This window comes from Pongo abelii, chromosome 16, assembly GCF_028885655.2.
Source record: "Pongo abelii isolate AG06213 chromosome 16, NHGRI_mPonAbe1-v2.0_pri, whole genome shotgun sequence".
In the NCBI taxonomy this organism is placed as follows: Eukaryota; Metazoa; Chordata; class Mammalia; order Primates; family Hominidae; genus Pongo; species Pongo abelii.
This window is the reverse complement of record NC_072001.2, coordinates 24,397,069-24,413,308: the sequence shown is the minus strand read 5'-3', so window position 1 is coordinate 24,413,308 and position 16,240 is coordinate 24,397,069. Positions and strand designations below refer to the sequence as shown.

General features: G+C 47.8%; 2 protein-coding genes across 6 annotated transcripts in view; one reads left to right on the top strand and one right to left on the bottom strand.

The window, feature by feature from the left end:
* The window catches only part of LOC129050366 (putative GED domain-containing protein DNM1P46), an 87,275-nt gene that overhangs the window by 4,929 nt on the left and 66,106 nt on the right, over positions 1-16,240 (top strand). The window lies entirely within an intron of this gene.
* Positions 1,129-13,245, bottom strand: LOC129050317 (golgin subfamily A member 8M-like). Of its 5 annotated transcripts, none has more exons than XM_054532264.2 (19): positions 11,934-13,245; positions 10,170-10,289; positions 9,209-9,268; positions 8,945-9,025; positions 8,052-8,090; positions 7,739-7,786; positions 7,566-7,650; positions 7,361-7,470; positions 6,237-6,323; positions 6,023-6,130; positions 5,740-5,827; positions 5,087-5,352; positions 3,433-3,508; positions 2,910-3,001; positions 2,594-2,656; positions 2,243-2,343; positions 2,060-2,160; positions 1,804-1,959; positions 1,129-1,718 (listed from the first exon to the last, which is right to left on the bottom strand). In XM_054532264.2, the coding sequence occupies exons 1-19, from the start codon at positions 11,979-11,981 to the stop codon at positions 1,543-1,545; spliced, it is 1,905 nt and encodes a 634-aa protein (XP_054388239.1). In that variant the 5' UTR covers positions 11,982-13,245; the 3' UTR covers positions 1,129-1,542. The 5 variants fall into 5 exon arrangements, with proteins under 5 accessions (XP_054388239.1, XP_063572520.1, XP_054388238.1 ...); XM_063716450.1 differs by having other exon boundaries at positions 2,261-2,343; XM_054532263.2 differs by lacking the exon at positions 2,594-2,656 and adding an exon at positions 4,763-4,831 and having other exon boundaries at positions 11,934-12,041.

Sequence of the window (16,240 nt, the reverse complement as noted above, 5' to 3'; positions counted from 1 at the left end):
AAATATTGCACTAAATATGTCCCTGACTGAAACAGAGAGGTACAAAAACATATTTCACTCTTTGTAAAGAAGTCTGTGAGAAAATATAACTGTGTGATTGTATAGACACGTTTCCTGATAATACATTGACATTCACAAACAGTAGATTGCACTGCAGTTTGGAAACATTTTAAGTTTCATAAACTTCTCCTTGATTTTCAAACATAGTATAATACTGTGTACTAAAATTCCTTTTTGTTTCAACTAAGCACTCTCACATATATTAGTTTATAATAATGTTTCTATTATTTTTTAAAGTGTTTTCCATTCAAGGAAAAGAAGTAAATTCCTATGTCAGAGTAACCAAGGTGGTTGAAGAATAGGTATTAGCCAGAGATGTCTAGATGGTAAAATCAATCTTCAAGCCTCAAAGAAGCTCCATGAACAGAGAGGAATGCCAGGCACCACACAGCTTTCCTTCACTCTAATTCATTCTTGACTAGAGCCTGTATGCCTGTTCCAGGGACATTTGAACTCGTAAAGGATTTCTTATGATCTTTACTAAATACATTAAGAAGAATGCCCACCAGCGCCCTTTTGTGAATTGGGACAGGAAGTCATGTGATTAAAACAGGTAACATGAACTCTGACTTTAAAATGTATTGTAGACACAAATGCTCTAAGCTAGGAAAGGTTTTCCACATCCACAGTCAACGATGGGAACCTTTCATTCCTCAGAAATAAGCCCTTTTTAGGTCATCAAAAAAGAGTACAACTGCTGCAGCTCCTGATGCAATATCTTCATGAGCCCAGAGCACATACAAATCCTAAGGGAACCACCATAATACAGCGCTAATTCTTGGCACTGGAACAGATGAAACACACTCTGTCCTGCACATACCTGCCAGAGGAGGCCACTTTCCTCTTCTGTGAGATTTAAAAAGCTCCCCCAAAATGTTATTACTCCCATCACCAACACACAGAAAATGGAGGAAAGGCTGTTTCCAGTTCTCGGCCTTTAAACAACTCTAAATGTCAGTACTCATAGTGGCATATTACAAAGTAATAAACAGTGCACACTTGGGGGCAAACTACATATTGAGCTAATGAAGAGCTCACTGTGATTAAGATTAGATCAAACAACAGTAGAACATAGGCAAATTTTGTCTCAATTCTGTAGTGAATATACATGCTGCAATAACATTAAAGAAGCATGGCAGCCTATTCCAAACCAACGAGAACAATTTTCTGCAAAGAGTGGGTCTTTGTGTGTTTGAACTCCCACCACATAAGGGCAAACTCGATATGCATGCTAATGACCTACAATTATGAAATTAAAAAAGAAAAATGCTAAAGGATGCCAGAGCGAACATCAGTGAGAGCCACAGAGACCCACTCTCTTTTAACTTTTTACAAATAAACTTAAACTATAAATTAGAAACACAAATAATCATGAGTGACTCTAACATTCAAATGAAGTAAATGAATTGTGTAGGAGATTAACCCCATAACTTGGTTTCTTATTTAAAAATTTCTTGAGCAGCTCTTTGATGACAGTGATGTTTATCTCCTTCTTCTCAGCAGCCAAGCCCAGCAAAAGAATGGCACACAGCAGTTGCTGCCCAAGCCTGGGTGCTCCTGGTGGTCCTGCACGATTGGCTGTGTGGTAGGGTTGTCATAGAGAGGACCCTCCCTGGCCTCTCCTTGAGCAGAGGAGGTGAGGCTCACTTCACAAAGATCTTTGGAGAGAGGGAGGCGGGGATCTGAGCACAGTGGGAGAACCCCTCTTCCTGCCTGCCCACCCCGCCTGAGGGCTCTACTCACCACCCTGCTTGTCTGCAGCCCCAAGTTCCTGGGGGGCTGGGGCTCCTGGACCAGGCTCATCAGCAGGGTTCTGGGCAGCAGCCAGGAATTTTCTGTGACCATTGTTGTAGTTGCTATAAGCCGCAATACCATCTGCTGCAGCTCCAGCAGCTTCACCTGGAGGGAGGGGTGCTCAGCTGTCATGCCGCTGCCTGCACCCACCCTCACACCCACCCCACCCCCACCCCCACCCCCACAGAGATGTTGCACACCCTACCTTCATCTCCTCCCTGTCCTGGGCCAGCCTGATGATGTCCTCCTCCCAGTGCCGCATCTTTGGCACTGCCCCCTGGCTCTGTTAAAACGTGATGGATTTTCCTGCAAGAAGACAGGGCTCAGATGCTGGGGTCCCTCTGACGGCCCTGCAGCTCCCCCTGTGGTGCCCTGGCCTCCCACTCACTGATGGCATCTCTCTCGCCAGTAGTGGATGAAGCGAAGTTCTTGTTTGTTCACCAGCTCACTCAGGTCTGCCTTCTCCTCCAGGTGGTCCATAAAGCCGCTCTGGAGCCAAAATATTGCGGTCACATCTCGGCAGCGACCTGCCCTCAGGTGGCATTTTCAAGTCATGGAGAAGGTGGAGGTGAGTCCTGGCATGGGCCAGCTTCTCCATGACTTCCTGCAGGGCCCAGTGGGTCTCCCCACTCACAGACTTGCCCCCAGTCCCTGGGGCTGGGACCACTGCCTCTGGCTCCTTCAGGGCAGGGACCACCGTGTGAGCCAGGCACTGGCAGCACACCCTCTGCTTTTTCACCTGCTCTTGTAACCCTGCTTGCTCCTCCTGGACACTGGCTCCAGCGGACTTGAAAATCGCCACCTGAGGGCAAGACATGAGCATTCTTGTAGGGGCATACACACAGCAAATGGGGCAGAGAGGTGGAGTGCAGCCCCTTCCCTTGGGGCCTCAGAGAGTACACATTTGTTACGGGTGAAATGGTGTCTGACCACTGGCTCCCAGAAGGGGTGAGGGTCCAGAGAAACCAGAATGCAGGGAAACTAAGAGCATAAAGGGGTCTTGGAGGGACCACAGAGGAAGGTGGCAAAATGGGTGCAGGGGGAGTCAGGCTCACCATGGCCTCCCTGCCCTCCAGGTCCTCTGAGATGCTTGGCATGGGCCGAGGTGCCTCCTCCTCCTCACTGTCCAGATGTCCTCCTCCATCTCCTGTGGGGGGTGGCCAGAGGGGTCTTCAGACAACCCAACAAGGGAGGTACTGTGGGCCCACCTCTGCCTCCACCCTCACTGTGTAACCCTGAGCCAGCCCCTTCCCAGAGAGGAATGAGCTGCTCTTCTTTATTTGTACTTTTAAGAATCAAAATCTTGCTATTCCACCCAGGCACACTCCCACTACTGGTCGATGTGGGAGTTCTGACCTGCTCTCTTTCTGACCTGGGCCAGTTCAGCCATCCTTAGGCAACTTGGTGGCCCCCTGCTCACAGGAGGTCAACACACTGATGCCGAACTTAGTGCAGGCACCCGGTCGGCATAATGACCAGCTGTTCTAAAGGTCTCTTCCAACTCCTCAATCCTATGCTGCTAACAGTCCCCCCTTCCTCCTGGGGCTCTCTCCTCTTCCTCTGAGCGGTCTCCCATACCTTCCCCAGGGAGAGCCATGAGGCTCAGCTGGGTTGTTAGCTGCTGGTTCTGCTGGCTGGTAGCTTCCAGGTGCTCCTAAGGGGACAGGAAAGAGTGAGAAAGGATGGAGTTTGCCAGGTCATCCCCTTCACGGCCCTGTCCTCCACAGCTCCCTCCCCTGGGTCTCCTGCAACTTTTGGCAGGCCATCTCGGCCACCGCTTTGCCCCAAGCTTCCTGCTGCTGCAGCTGGTTCATGAGCTGGGTCTGCTGCAGTCACTGCCTGGGCAGTGCCTCCTTCTCAGAGGTCAGCTGCTGATAGGCGGCCACCTGCTGCTGATAGGTGGCCACGTACTGCTGCAGGTGACCCAGGTAATGGTCTGGCTGCTGCTGCAGACTCTGAGCCTCTTGGCTCTTCAGCTCCACCTGCAGGAAGATCCTGGGCGTGAGAGCACGTGGTGGCTGGTTTCCAGATTCTGGGCCCATTAGTGGGGTAGCGAGGGCACTGTGGGGCTCTGTCACCTGCCCAGGCCCCTGGCCCCTTGCTCCAGGCCTAAGTGACTGCCTCCCTTTCCTAGAACCCCATGCCTCCTTCCCCAGCCTCAAATCTCATACCCTCTTCTCATTTAATCCTCAGCACCTCTGTAAGGAAAATGCTAACTTCCCTTTGAAGTTAAAGAAACAGACTTTGAGATGAAAAGTACTTGAATGGTGAACCATTCCAGTGGAACCAGGCTGGAATCCAGTTTTAATCTAAGGAGTCTTTTTGTTTTGTTTTGAGACAAGAGTGTCACTCTGTGGCCCAGGCTGGAGTGCAGTGGTGCAATCTCAGCTCACTGCAACCTCCACCCCCTGAGCTCAAGCGATTCTCATGCCTCAGCCTCCTGAGTAGGTGGAATTACAGGCATGTGCCACAATGCCCTGCTAATATTTATTTTATTTTTTTGTAATTTTAGTAGACATGAGGTTTTACCATGTTGGCCAGGCTGATCTCAAACTCCCGACCTCAAGTGATTCTCCTGCCTCAGTCTCCCAAAGTGCTGGGATTATAGGCATGAGCCACTGCACCTGGCATAAGGAGCCTGTTATACCACCGTCTCTTCCCCTGTGATTGGGGGCTCCATGCCTCTAGCTGGGATGATGATGTCCAGACCTGAGAGGAGCCCAGGGCTACCCACCTCTAAAAGTCAGAGGGCAGGAAGCAAGAAACAGTCACAGTACTGCTCTGGAGAGTGCTGGGGTCACCTGCCCCCAGGCTGGAGCTGCCCCTGGCTTGGCACCTCCCCTCCCCAGAGGCTGCTGCCCGCCTCACAGCCCTTCTTGGATGGGGTGGAGGTTTCTTTCTCCTTCACCTCACCAAGCTTCTCCTGTAGCTCCTTTACTTGCTGCTTCAACTGCAGTGCGCTCTTGTGCTCATTGTTCTGGACATAGAGAAGCAATCAGCAGCCACCCACTGCAGCTGGAAACCCCAGAACTTGGTGTCTGCCTCCCATGGCACCAGGAAGGGTGGAGGCAGGTTAGAAAAATCATCCCCTCTTTCCCACAGCCACCTGGCTCACAGGTGCCCTTAGAAGTAACATTTCACATGAGGGCTACACTGCCCCATTTTAGAGGTGGGGAAACAAAGGCCCGGAGGGCTAGGGAGGAGGGCAGGCTCCCCCGGTGGGGCAACGCACCAGCTCCTCAAAGATGCTCTGTGGCTTGGCCAGCTGCTGAAGCCTCTCCTGCTGCTCCTCAAGCCTCTCCTCCTGCTTCCGAAGCCTCTCTTCCTGCACCTGAATCCTCTCTTCTTGTCCCCGGTTCAGGAGGCTTATGCGCTGATTGTTTTTGACTTGGGCCTGGAGCTCTCCTGCCACTCTCTCTAGTTCCTTCCTCAGGTGCTGCAGCTCCACCTTGGAGGACATTGCTGGGGGCTCTGGGGGCTCTGGGGGCAGGGGTTCAGCTGAGAAAGGAAGCAGATAATAAGGGCCTCTGGATTCTCAAAAAAACAAAACAAAACAAAAACCCTCCTCTTGGTGCACAGCTCCTCTCAGACTCCCCAAACTTGGCCTCACTGCTTATGATTCCACGCACCGGGATGGTAGCCAGTCTTCCAAACCAGTTTCAAAAAAAGAGCACTGCGGGTGACTGACAGTGGGCCCTCCTTGCTGATGGGGACACTGAGACACTGAGACTTATTGAGATGACAAGACTTGCCATCTCCTGGCACAGACCTCTTTCCCTCTGCCTCAAAGCCCTTGCATCCACCTACCTCCCTGGGGCATTCTAAGCCACCCTCACAGCCCTCTGATGCCAATCCTGCTCCCAGGTCATGCCAGCCCCATCTTACCCATCTGGTTTTTCAGTTTGGACAAGCTCCTCTCCAGCTTCTCTATCCGACGCATATCATTCTTCTTTTCATTCTTTAATGTGCAAACCTGCCGAAAGCACAAGGGGAAAGGGCCCTGGAGAGAGGGGCTGGTGGCTGGACAGGCTGCCATCTCCCTCTCTGCCCCCACCTCCACAAAGCCCAGACCCATGACCACCTCTGGCTGTACTATTGCCATTTTAAAGATGCCCAGAAAGATCCAGTGACCTATCTAAGGTGGGGGTGCTGAAGGGTCAGATCTCACCTCCTGCGACATTTTTCTCATCCTCTGCTGCCACCGGGCCCTCTCTCCTTTTAGATGTTGCACACACTCGTCTCTTTCTAATTGGGCTTGTTTAAATGACTCCTTCAACTGCAAGAATGGGCACAGAAGTTAGGAAGGGCTGTCACTGGTCCTCTCCTGCTCCTGGCCACCTGGGGTCATCTTCCTTCCACATCCATCCCTCAGAAAACCTCACCTGTGTCACCTGCGCTTTCAGCAGTGCCTGCTCCTGGATGGAGTGCTCTAACTTCCACTCCATACGTGCTTTACTGTGGCTGGAAAACTGGATGGTGAAGAGTGACCAGTTTCAATCTGGTGAGCCCGGGCCATTCCACACAGTGCCCCTTAAAAGGGCTAGGGCTAGGCCCAATATACAACTTGCTCAGTAAAGATCAAGGCATTTCCAAGCCCGTGGTCTGGTTTTTAAAAGAACTCAGTAAAGTTGGAAGGGACAGGGAATGAGATTGAATTTATAGCTGGCTAACAGAGGCCCAGAGAGATCAGATAATATTGCTATTGTTATTACTGTTATTATTACCACTGTTTGAACCTTTGTGGAATGCTTCACCAGGTACAATGCTAACAATCCCGTTTAATCCTCACAACCACCATAGCAGACAGTTACTATGATTACCTCTTTTGTATAGATGAAAAAACATGGAGTATTTGAGGTTAAGTGCTTGCCTGAGTTCACTTAGGCAGAGCTGGGATATAAACACCCAGGTCTATCCAATTCTCTAAGCCCATTTTTCTTGCTGGGGATGGGGGCACAGATAGGAAGGGGAAAATTAATCTTTTGTTCACTTTTTGAAAGGATGATACATTCGCATAGTCCAAAACTCAGAAGGTACAGAAGGGAAGTATCTCCCAGCCAACTTGTTGCTCTCTCCTGAATTTTTTATGAATGCTTGCAGACATGTTTTATGTATATTATCATAGTATGTACACAAACACACACATGCACACATTTCCTCTTTCTATAGAAATGGTAAAATACTAGAAGTACTCTTCTGTACCTTCACAGTACAAGTACCCAATACCCCACCTAGGACTTGCCCAAGACCACAGCCAGGTAAGGGCGGGGCAGGCACTTGGCCTCCAAGCTCTGCGTCCAGTGCTCACTCCACACAGTGCCCCTCAACTCACACACAGCAGCTGACTCAGCCCCAAGCTGCCACTAAAAACCTTTTAAAAAAGCAGCAAGAAATGGCCATGCTGCCTTCTGGGCAGGACACTCCATCCTGCAGAAGGGACCTTTAGGCTCACTCCTCCATCTGTGAAGCCAGGCTCCCAGGGGATGGGGCAGGTGGTTGGACTCACCTGGTTTGCCTTCTTCTTCTGTGTGGTGGTGACAGCAGAGAGAGCCTGCTCTAACTCTCTTTTACGCTGCAATGAATGTTGCAGGTGGATAGCCAGATCCTTTGACTCTTCTGTAATGAGAGAGTTGAGATGGGTCCCAAAGGACTCCCCCTGAAGACCTGTCAAAGTGCCAGGTTGAAGGATGACAGGGTGCCCAGATTCTCACCTTCAAAGTATCTGAGAGAACGTTTCATGTGGTACAGGTGTGTATTTAGCTTCCCTTTCTGTATGTTCAATGTCTGGATTTGAACCTTTGGGAGAAAAGCCAAGCAAGTGCTGAAAGAGAAGGAAAGAAACATTCTCCGGAGGACAGGAGGAAACTTCACACCCTCCACTCACCTCTAGCTCCCTTTCGGCTTTCTGTTTCTTGTTGTTTGCTTTCTTTTCCTGTAGGAAGAGGAAGACAGAGCTCTCACCAGGGAGAGGCAGAGATGGCACAGCAAGAGACATGCACCCAGAATGCCACCAATGCCCCAGGACAGGCCCACCCATGGGACCAGGTTATCAGGGGCCCTGTGGGGATGGGGTGGAATCTGAGGAGTGAGCCTTCTTCCCCAGGCTGGGAGTAGGTGAGATGAGACTGGGGCCTCTATGTCTGAGTGCCCCCCAAACCCTGCAGTCATCTCGTGAGCAAACAAAGAAATCACGTTACTTCTTCCAGCTGATGTTCCACTTGTTTCTTCTGTTGTTTCTGTGGGGAAAGTCAAATTAAGGTGATGGAGGGTGGCCCCCTCAACTCTATTCCCCAGACCAGGAAGCGGTAGGCAGGGGCCAGGAATGGATTTTCAAGGCAAAGTTCTCAGACATAATGGGAACACGAACTGGTAAACTCTCCTCAAGCTCCCAAGGACAGAGGATTTGGGTCTTTGTTGGCTTTTGCCCACAGCCACAGAACTCAAAGTCTGAATCTGGAATCTCTTGAGAGGACAGCAACATAAACCTCTAGAGACGGAGTTTCAGAAAGGCCCCTCCTTCTGGCAGCTTGTGATTTAGAAAAGTGGGTTCATTCAATAAACATGTACTGAGCACGTACAGGCCAGGTATGGTTCTTCACAGCAGATATAGGATGGAAAAGGACAGACAGGAGCCCTTGGCCCTGAGGTTTCCTTTCTAGTGGGCCTTTAAATCTCAGACTCAAGAGCTAACAGAGACCTTTGATACTCACTACCTCCTCTGGAAACACGAGCCTAAAAAGGAGAGGTGGCTTGTTGAGAATCAAAGAGCAAATTAGGGACTGAGTCATGGCAGAAATACAGGGCCCCTGATAACCAGTCAGGCTACCAATTCCCCGAGAGGCAACAACCCCAGGGCTTGTGTAGCAAGGACTCGAGCACGGGTGTCTGGAGAGGAGAGAGTTGGCAAAGAGGGCAGCAAAAGAAGAGCCATGCTGCATGCTCTGGGGTCCCTCCAGGTGAGGCCTGGGCACCCCAGCTCCCTATTTGTCCTGGGCACCAGGGGCCCCCAGCCCCTTTCTTCAGGGCCCCAAGGGGAAACTGGAGCCCAGGATTGGCAGTGTGGAATCAGGGGACCCCAGTGGACTCTTACCAAAGCTTTGATGGTGTTCTTCAGTTGACTGATTTTTACGGACCTTGAATCCAGGACTACTGCTAGTTCTTGGCATGGGCTCTGAGGCACATGCAGAGAGGAAGAGGTGGAGGAGGAGTTGGGGGAGAGGTAGAGAGAATAATCATTAGGGCTGGGGTGTGTGTGGGCTGTCTCAGCTGGCAGAGGGGCACCCAGTCCCACCTGGAGGAGGAGGTTGGAGGGTTGACCTGAAGGGTCACAGCACCTGTGCCCAGAGCCTCTTACCTCCAGATCCTTCAGGGTAGCAGATGATGTAGGGCCTTCCCTGTGGAAATCTCTTGCTGACTACAAGAGATGAGAGCGCATATGGAGATGTTCTGTCCCCCACAGTGTCTGAGTCCTCTGACTTCCTTTCTTCCCCATCAACTGGCAACATTTTCTTTTCTGCCTGTCTTGGATCCTTTGTCCCATAACTCCTTTATGCTAACTTCTCTCATGGTTCTTATCTCCCCACCATCCCATCCTGGGGCCCTTTCAGTGATTCCTGATGGCAAGTGACTGTTCTCATTGTCCTGGCTTCCCCTTGAGACTGGGGATGAGGAAACTCAAACAGCAATGACCATATCCTGGGTGTCCTGAGTGTTTACAGCAGGCCATGTACTAGGGATTAACATAAAAACAACAATAACAAATCTCATTTAAACTTCACAAGTGGAAGTCAAACAGTATCACCTCTGTTATACAGATGTGAAAAGAGAGGCCCAATTAGGTCAAGCATCTTGCCCTAAATCATAGCCCTAGCAGAGCAGATGGAGAGGCAGGATTCAAACCCAGAATTCCTTTTTTTCTTTTTTTTGAGACAGAGTCTTGCTCTGTCACCAGGCTGGAGTGCAGTGGCACAATCTTGGCTACTGGAAGCTCCACCTCCCAGGTTCACACCATTCTCTTGCCTCAGCCTTCTGAGTAGCTGGGACTACAGGCACATGCCACCATGCTTGGCTAATTTTTTTGTATTTTTAGTAGAGACAGGGTTTCACCGTGTTAACCAGGATGGTCTGGATCTCCTGACCTCATGATCTGCCTGCCTTGGCCTCCCAAATTTCTAGGATTACAGGCATGGGCCACCACACCCAGCTAAAGCCAGAATTCTTAACCAGTACCCAGCAGTCCATCTACAATCTTAAAAATTACCCTCTATTGCCCCTTGGCCCCCCTGTCCCCAGAAGCCTGGCCAGCCAAGACTCACATCCCCAGGTGACTGGCAACCACCAGAAGTGGCTGTCTCAGGGATACTGCCATTTGTTTTCCTGTTCCTGTTCACTCCTGCTGGAACTCTAGGGCTGTTTTTCTGCCAATATTCTTTTAACTGTTGGAAAGAAGAGCAGTAATACTCATGAGAACTGTCAGCCCCTACAGCCACATCCTCCTTTACAGTTTTTACAAAATACACTTACACACCATCTGATTTAATGATGCCAACAACAGTACAAGGTGTTGTCACACTCACTTAGTGACTGAGAGGGATTGATATCATGGCTAGAAAAAAAAAAGAAAAAGGCAATACTGGAACTTTGAAACTCAGTCTTCTGACTCCAAGCTCTGAGGTTTTGCCAAGAATCAGCAGCTGGCAGGGACCAAACCCAGAGGCAGAGGTAGAAAAGTAAACATTAAGTAGGCAGGAACTGTATGCCATGTGGTTTAGAGTCATACATCCTCACACATCTGTTAGTGTGAAGAAGTGCACCAGTACCCCTCAAACTTTTATATCAATGTGTCCTCATGGCAGAAGGCAGCCTTTCTCTTAAATCAGAATTTATCAGAAAGAGGACAACCCAAGCCTCATTTCAGAGAGAAGTCTGGTATGCTCTTAGAAACCTAAGTGACTGTCATCCCTAAGTACATTCATGTTATTTCTCTTGATCTCAAGAGAATCAAGGGAAACTGATGCTTCAGAAAGATGTCCCACATTTATCCTGTGGCACTCAAAGTGCCCAAGGTTGAGATAATATGAGGAAGATTCAAGGTGTCAAGTTCAGTTTCCCAAGATCTATTCCACAGAAGATGAGCGAATCTCACTTCAGAGACCACTGACTGAAGGGCAGTCTGGTCCCAGAACCATGGAGAATGAGAATATGAGGTGGAGAACTCAGAAAAAAATGTTAAAATCTCTCTGGAAAGTAGAAGCCTGGGAGAAAACCAAACCAAACCCATTCTCTCATTGCCACCCAGAGATACTGTCAACGTTTTGAGTTCACGGGGGAAGTGTAGGATTTTCCCACCATCAACATCTGTAAGGGAGTGAGGCAGCCTGAAACCGCTTGCTCCTAGGTCCCAGTCTCCATTCCCCTTCCAGCTGGAAATTTGTGCTGTGACCAGAGGAATCAGAAATGGGGTGAGAATGCTTAGGGGACTGGGTCATAAGATCAAAGGCCAGTCTTGCAGTAATGACAGTTACAGGTGGACTGTGACATCACTACATTCCACTCCTCCTGGTGGGGGGAGGGACCATGTCAGCACCATGTCCAAGTCGCCGCTCCATGATGGGGGAGGGAAGTACAGGGTTGGGACTCAGCTCCTTGGAGATGCCAGCACAAAGAACCCAGGGAGGTCGACCTTGAGGCAACAGGAGGGGAGGGCAGAGTCTGCAGCAGGGAGTCCCAGCAGTCACCAGACCAAAGGGGGTGGGGCCTGGATCCTTGGAGATGAGAGTCCAAAGAGCCCAGGGAGATCAAGCTTGGGGCAGCAGGAGATGAAGGCCCAGTAATGGAGTGGGAAGCCCCAAGAGTCACCCACCCAATTCACCCTGGGGTGATTGGTGAGGGCAAGGACTGGGCTGTTTGCTGAAGGGGTGGGGCTGACTGACAAAACTTTGGTGGGGGTAGCCCAGAGGCACCGGGGTTGGGGGGCCCAGTCCAGTGTGCTTCAGGAGTTGTATGGACTCTGGCAGGGGTCTTGTCATCAGAGGGGATCTGTGGCTGGTTTGAGGGGCTATTACCTAGTGCGTTTTTACCTTTTTCTTGGCTGCCGCCAATTTGTTCTGTTGAGTTTCTTCTGCCATCGCAGGGTGGGTAGGGAGGCAGGGTTGGGGCCACGTCAGCGAAATCCCAGTGAGCACTAATCAACACCTCCAGTCACCTACCAGGCAGCTGTGTGACTGAGCCAGAGGAGGCGTAACCAGGGCCCCAGTAGAATGTGGAATAGGGGTGTGGCCTTAATGCTCCAAGCCCATTGGTCAATGAGAAAGATGAAAGGGAAAGGGGGTGTGGCCAGACAGCAGTGTGTCCAGAGGGAACTGTGGCTCACAAGGAAAGCTGCCCATGCAACCGCTGTCCCCACCCACTCTAAGAGAGGGGAGAGGCCTCCCACTCTGGAAGAGAAGAGGGGCCGGCTTTTGCTTTAAAAGCTTTCAAACTTTAAAAAATATATGTGTGTATACTTTATATATATGTGTGTCCGTGTGTGTGTATCTATGTTTTTCTCCATAGCTGTCTTCATTATCCAGCTTCTATGCAAGGTCTATGATTTTGGCCTACAGTTTTCATCTTTGATTACAGTACAAAAATTACCAGTATTACCTTAACTGAGATACAGATCCTATAAAAATGGAAAACCCATAGCATGCTTGATGATTAATGAGGCAGACTATATTATCCAACATTCTAATAAGATAAAATAATCACAATGATTTCTCTTTTTTGGAAAAATGTTTCTCTTATTCTCCTACGTTTTTGTTAAGATTTTTTTTCTTAAACATGTCTAATATCTGTAAAAACACAAAGCTTTTGGGCTGGGCGCAGTGGCTCATGCCTGTAATTCTGGGACTTTGAGAGCCCAAGGTGGGTGGATCATGAGGTCAGGAGATCGAGACCATCCTGGCTAACGCAGTGAAACCCCATCTGTACTAAAAATACAAAAATGTCCGGACATGGTGGCAGACACCTGTAGTCTCAGCTACTTGGGAGGCTAAGGCAGGAGAATGACATGAACCCCCGAGGTGGAGCTTGCAGTGAGCCAAGATCATGCCACTGCACTCCAGCCTGGGCTACAGAGCAAGACTCTATCTCAATAAATAAATAAATAAATTCATTAATTAATTAAAATAAAAAATTAATAGTAAGAGCAATGTGAACAAAAGATGCAATGAAATAATTTAGAAAGTACAAGCTATTAAAAAGTAGATTTTAAAACTTGTGCAATGAAGTCAAACAGCACCCAACGAAAACGTATACCCTTACATGTTTGTTTAAAAAGCAATTTAAATTACATTGATCCACTAAACTAGGAAAAGCAAAACAAACAAAAAGGGGGAAATAATTAAGACATAAGGAAAAAGTAAAAAAGAAAAACCACTAGATTTAAAAAATAAAACTAAAGGAGAATTCTTTCAAAAGACTGAGATTAAAACAGTCAAGCCTCTGATAAGTAATCAAGATAAAGAAAACTTTGAAGAGAAAAAGGCATATAGCCACATGTGAATATGATGCAAAAAGTGAAAACTTTGCACATCTTTACAACACCTTAGAAGTATGGATGACATGTTCATTTTTTTTTTTTTCTCAGACAGAGTCTCGCTCTGTCACCCACGCTGGAGTGCAGTGGCACGACAAACTCCACCTCCCGGGTTCACGCCATTCTCCTGCCTCAACCTCCCGAGTAGCTGGGGCTACAGGTGCCCGCCACCACGCCTGGCTAATTTTTTGTATTTTGGCTTAGTAGAGATGGGGCATCACCATGTTAGCCAGGATGGTCTCGATCTCCTGCCCTCGTGATCCACCAGCCTCGGCCTCCCAAAGTGCTGGGATTACAGGCATGAGCCATCGCACCCGGCCAAAGTGTTCATTTTTTTTTTTTAAGAATCTACAGTTATGAAAACTAACTGAAGTAGTGGAAAATCTGGGGACCAATACGCAGAAGAAGGAAAAAGACAAAGACTCATCCTCCATATTGGATACTTATTTAAACCAGAATTTGTCAGCCTCAGCAATATTGATATATTGGGCCAGATAATTCTTTGTGGAGGGTTCTCCTGGTGTGTTGTCGGACATTTAGTAACATTCCCTCTACCCACAGAATGCCAATAAGACCTCCCGACCATGACCAGTTGTGACCACAAAAATGTCTCCAGATATTTCCAAACGTCCCATAGGAGGCAAAATACTCCTGCCATTGAAAATTACTGTGTAAACCAGATCTACATCCTAGATCTTAGAAAAAAGATGTAAAGCTTCCCAATTCAGCCTTGCATACCCTTGATACTGAAATGAAATAACAGCCTTAAAGGAAGCAAACAAAACTATAATCTTATTTAATACAGAAGTAAAAATGCAAAAATAAAATATTACCATAGCCATTCTAACAGTGTTTACTATAGGAATGCAAAGATAATTCAAAATTAGGAAAACTTCATCAGGCAATTCACAAATTATATTTCTACATATAATTGAAGGCACAATCATGACAAACAAAGTAGCTCTATATGCATTAGGTCCATGATCTATTCGGTGAAAAACACAAGTTGCAGATGCCTTACAGAAGGAAAACTTAACACTGAACACATATTTTCACCATTTACTCTTTGTCCTGAGGCTCCAATAGAAATACAGTGAAGAATAAACATTGTATGAGCACACAATTACAAAAAAGGAATGGGGTTACCAACAGAAGAGAATTCATCTTCATTAGACAATGACAGTAAATGGAAAATGGTTAATTAATGGAGCAAAGCAAACAAAGGTGGAGGTCAGGAGGATACTGAGAACAACGAGGCTAATTTGTCCCACAGCAACCTGGAAATGATCTAGACTCAGACACGAGGTACCCCCGAGAGTGGGACTGATAGGCAAGACTGAAAACAGAGATTAACCAAAAGCCCAGACAGAGAACACGTTTTCCAGGCCCTGAAACACACTGCTGGCCCCATCTCCTTAAACAGAACCCAAGCAAACATATCTACCTCAGGCAAGAGAATGTAGATTTTACATCCAGAGGAATGGAGTAGTTCCAGCCATCATTTATGATTGCACCAGGAGATAAGATAGAGGGATGGAGGATAACAATTAGGAATCAGCATACATTCCTCCTAAAAGCTATCAGTTGACAAGTCTTTGCCACAAAGAACTCCCAATCAATTTTTATTTATTTTTACTTTTATTTTTATTTATTTATTTTTTTGAGACAGGGTCTTGCTCTTTCACCCAGGCTGGAATGCAGGAATGCAGTGGCATGATCACAGCTCACTGCAGCCTCAATCTCCTGGGCTCAAGCAATCCTCCTGCCTCAGCCTCCCAAGTAGCTGAGACTGCAGATGGGTGTCACCACACTTAGCTATTTTTTTTTTTGGTAAAGATGGGGTCTCACTATGTTGCCCAAACTAGTATTGAGCTCCTGGGCTCAAGAGATCCTCCCACTTCGGTCTCCCAAAGCACTGAGATTATAGGTGTGAGTCACCACACCCCACCTCCCAGTCTTTTAGTAGCTCTCTCAAATATGAATGAACAAATAAAGAATGAAAAAAAGACTACAGGTCAGGCACGGTGGCTCATGTCTGTAATCCCAGCACTTTGGGAGGCTGAGGTGGGTGGATCACCTGAGGTTGGGAGTTCCAGACCAGACTGACCAACATGGAGAAATCCCATCTCTACTAAAAATACACAAATTAGCTGGGCATGGTAGCACATGCCTGTAATCTCAGCTACTTGGGAGGCTGAGGCAGGAGAACTGCTTGAACCTGGGAGGCAGAGGTTGTGGTGAGCCGAGATCACATCATTGTACTCCAGCCTAGGCAACAAGAACAAAACTGGGTCTCAAAAAAAAAAAAAAAGACTACAAATGATAAGCAACATAGAATAGATATTTAAGGAAAGGCTTTAAAAAGAAAAATAAGACCAGAATAAACTAAGAAAAAAATTATTAAAGAACAAAGAGATGCCAGGGAGAAGACAGAGTATCAAAATCACTTCATAAGGACACTTGTGAATATATTACATGTATAAAACAAAACAGAATATGAATAAGAAATAATCAGAGAAGAAAAAGTTCTTAGAACTCATGCTTCATCTTGGGAGTTGGTCGCCAATGAGCCATACCTCCTGTCATCATGTCCTTAGACAGGCCCATCCATAGTCAATCTGGGTTGGCCCCAACACTCACTTTAACCTATAGCATGTCGTAGAAATGACACTGGAGCTGTTCCAGGTCTAAGCCTTAAGAACCTCTGGCAGCTTCATTTCTGTGCTTCTGGAAGCCAAACATAAGAATTGACTACCCTCTTGGAGAAAGAAAAGCCACATGAAGAGACCCGAGACGATGAGATGTTAT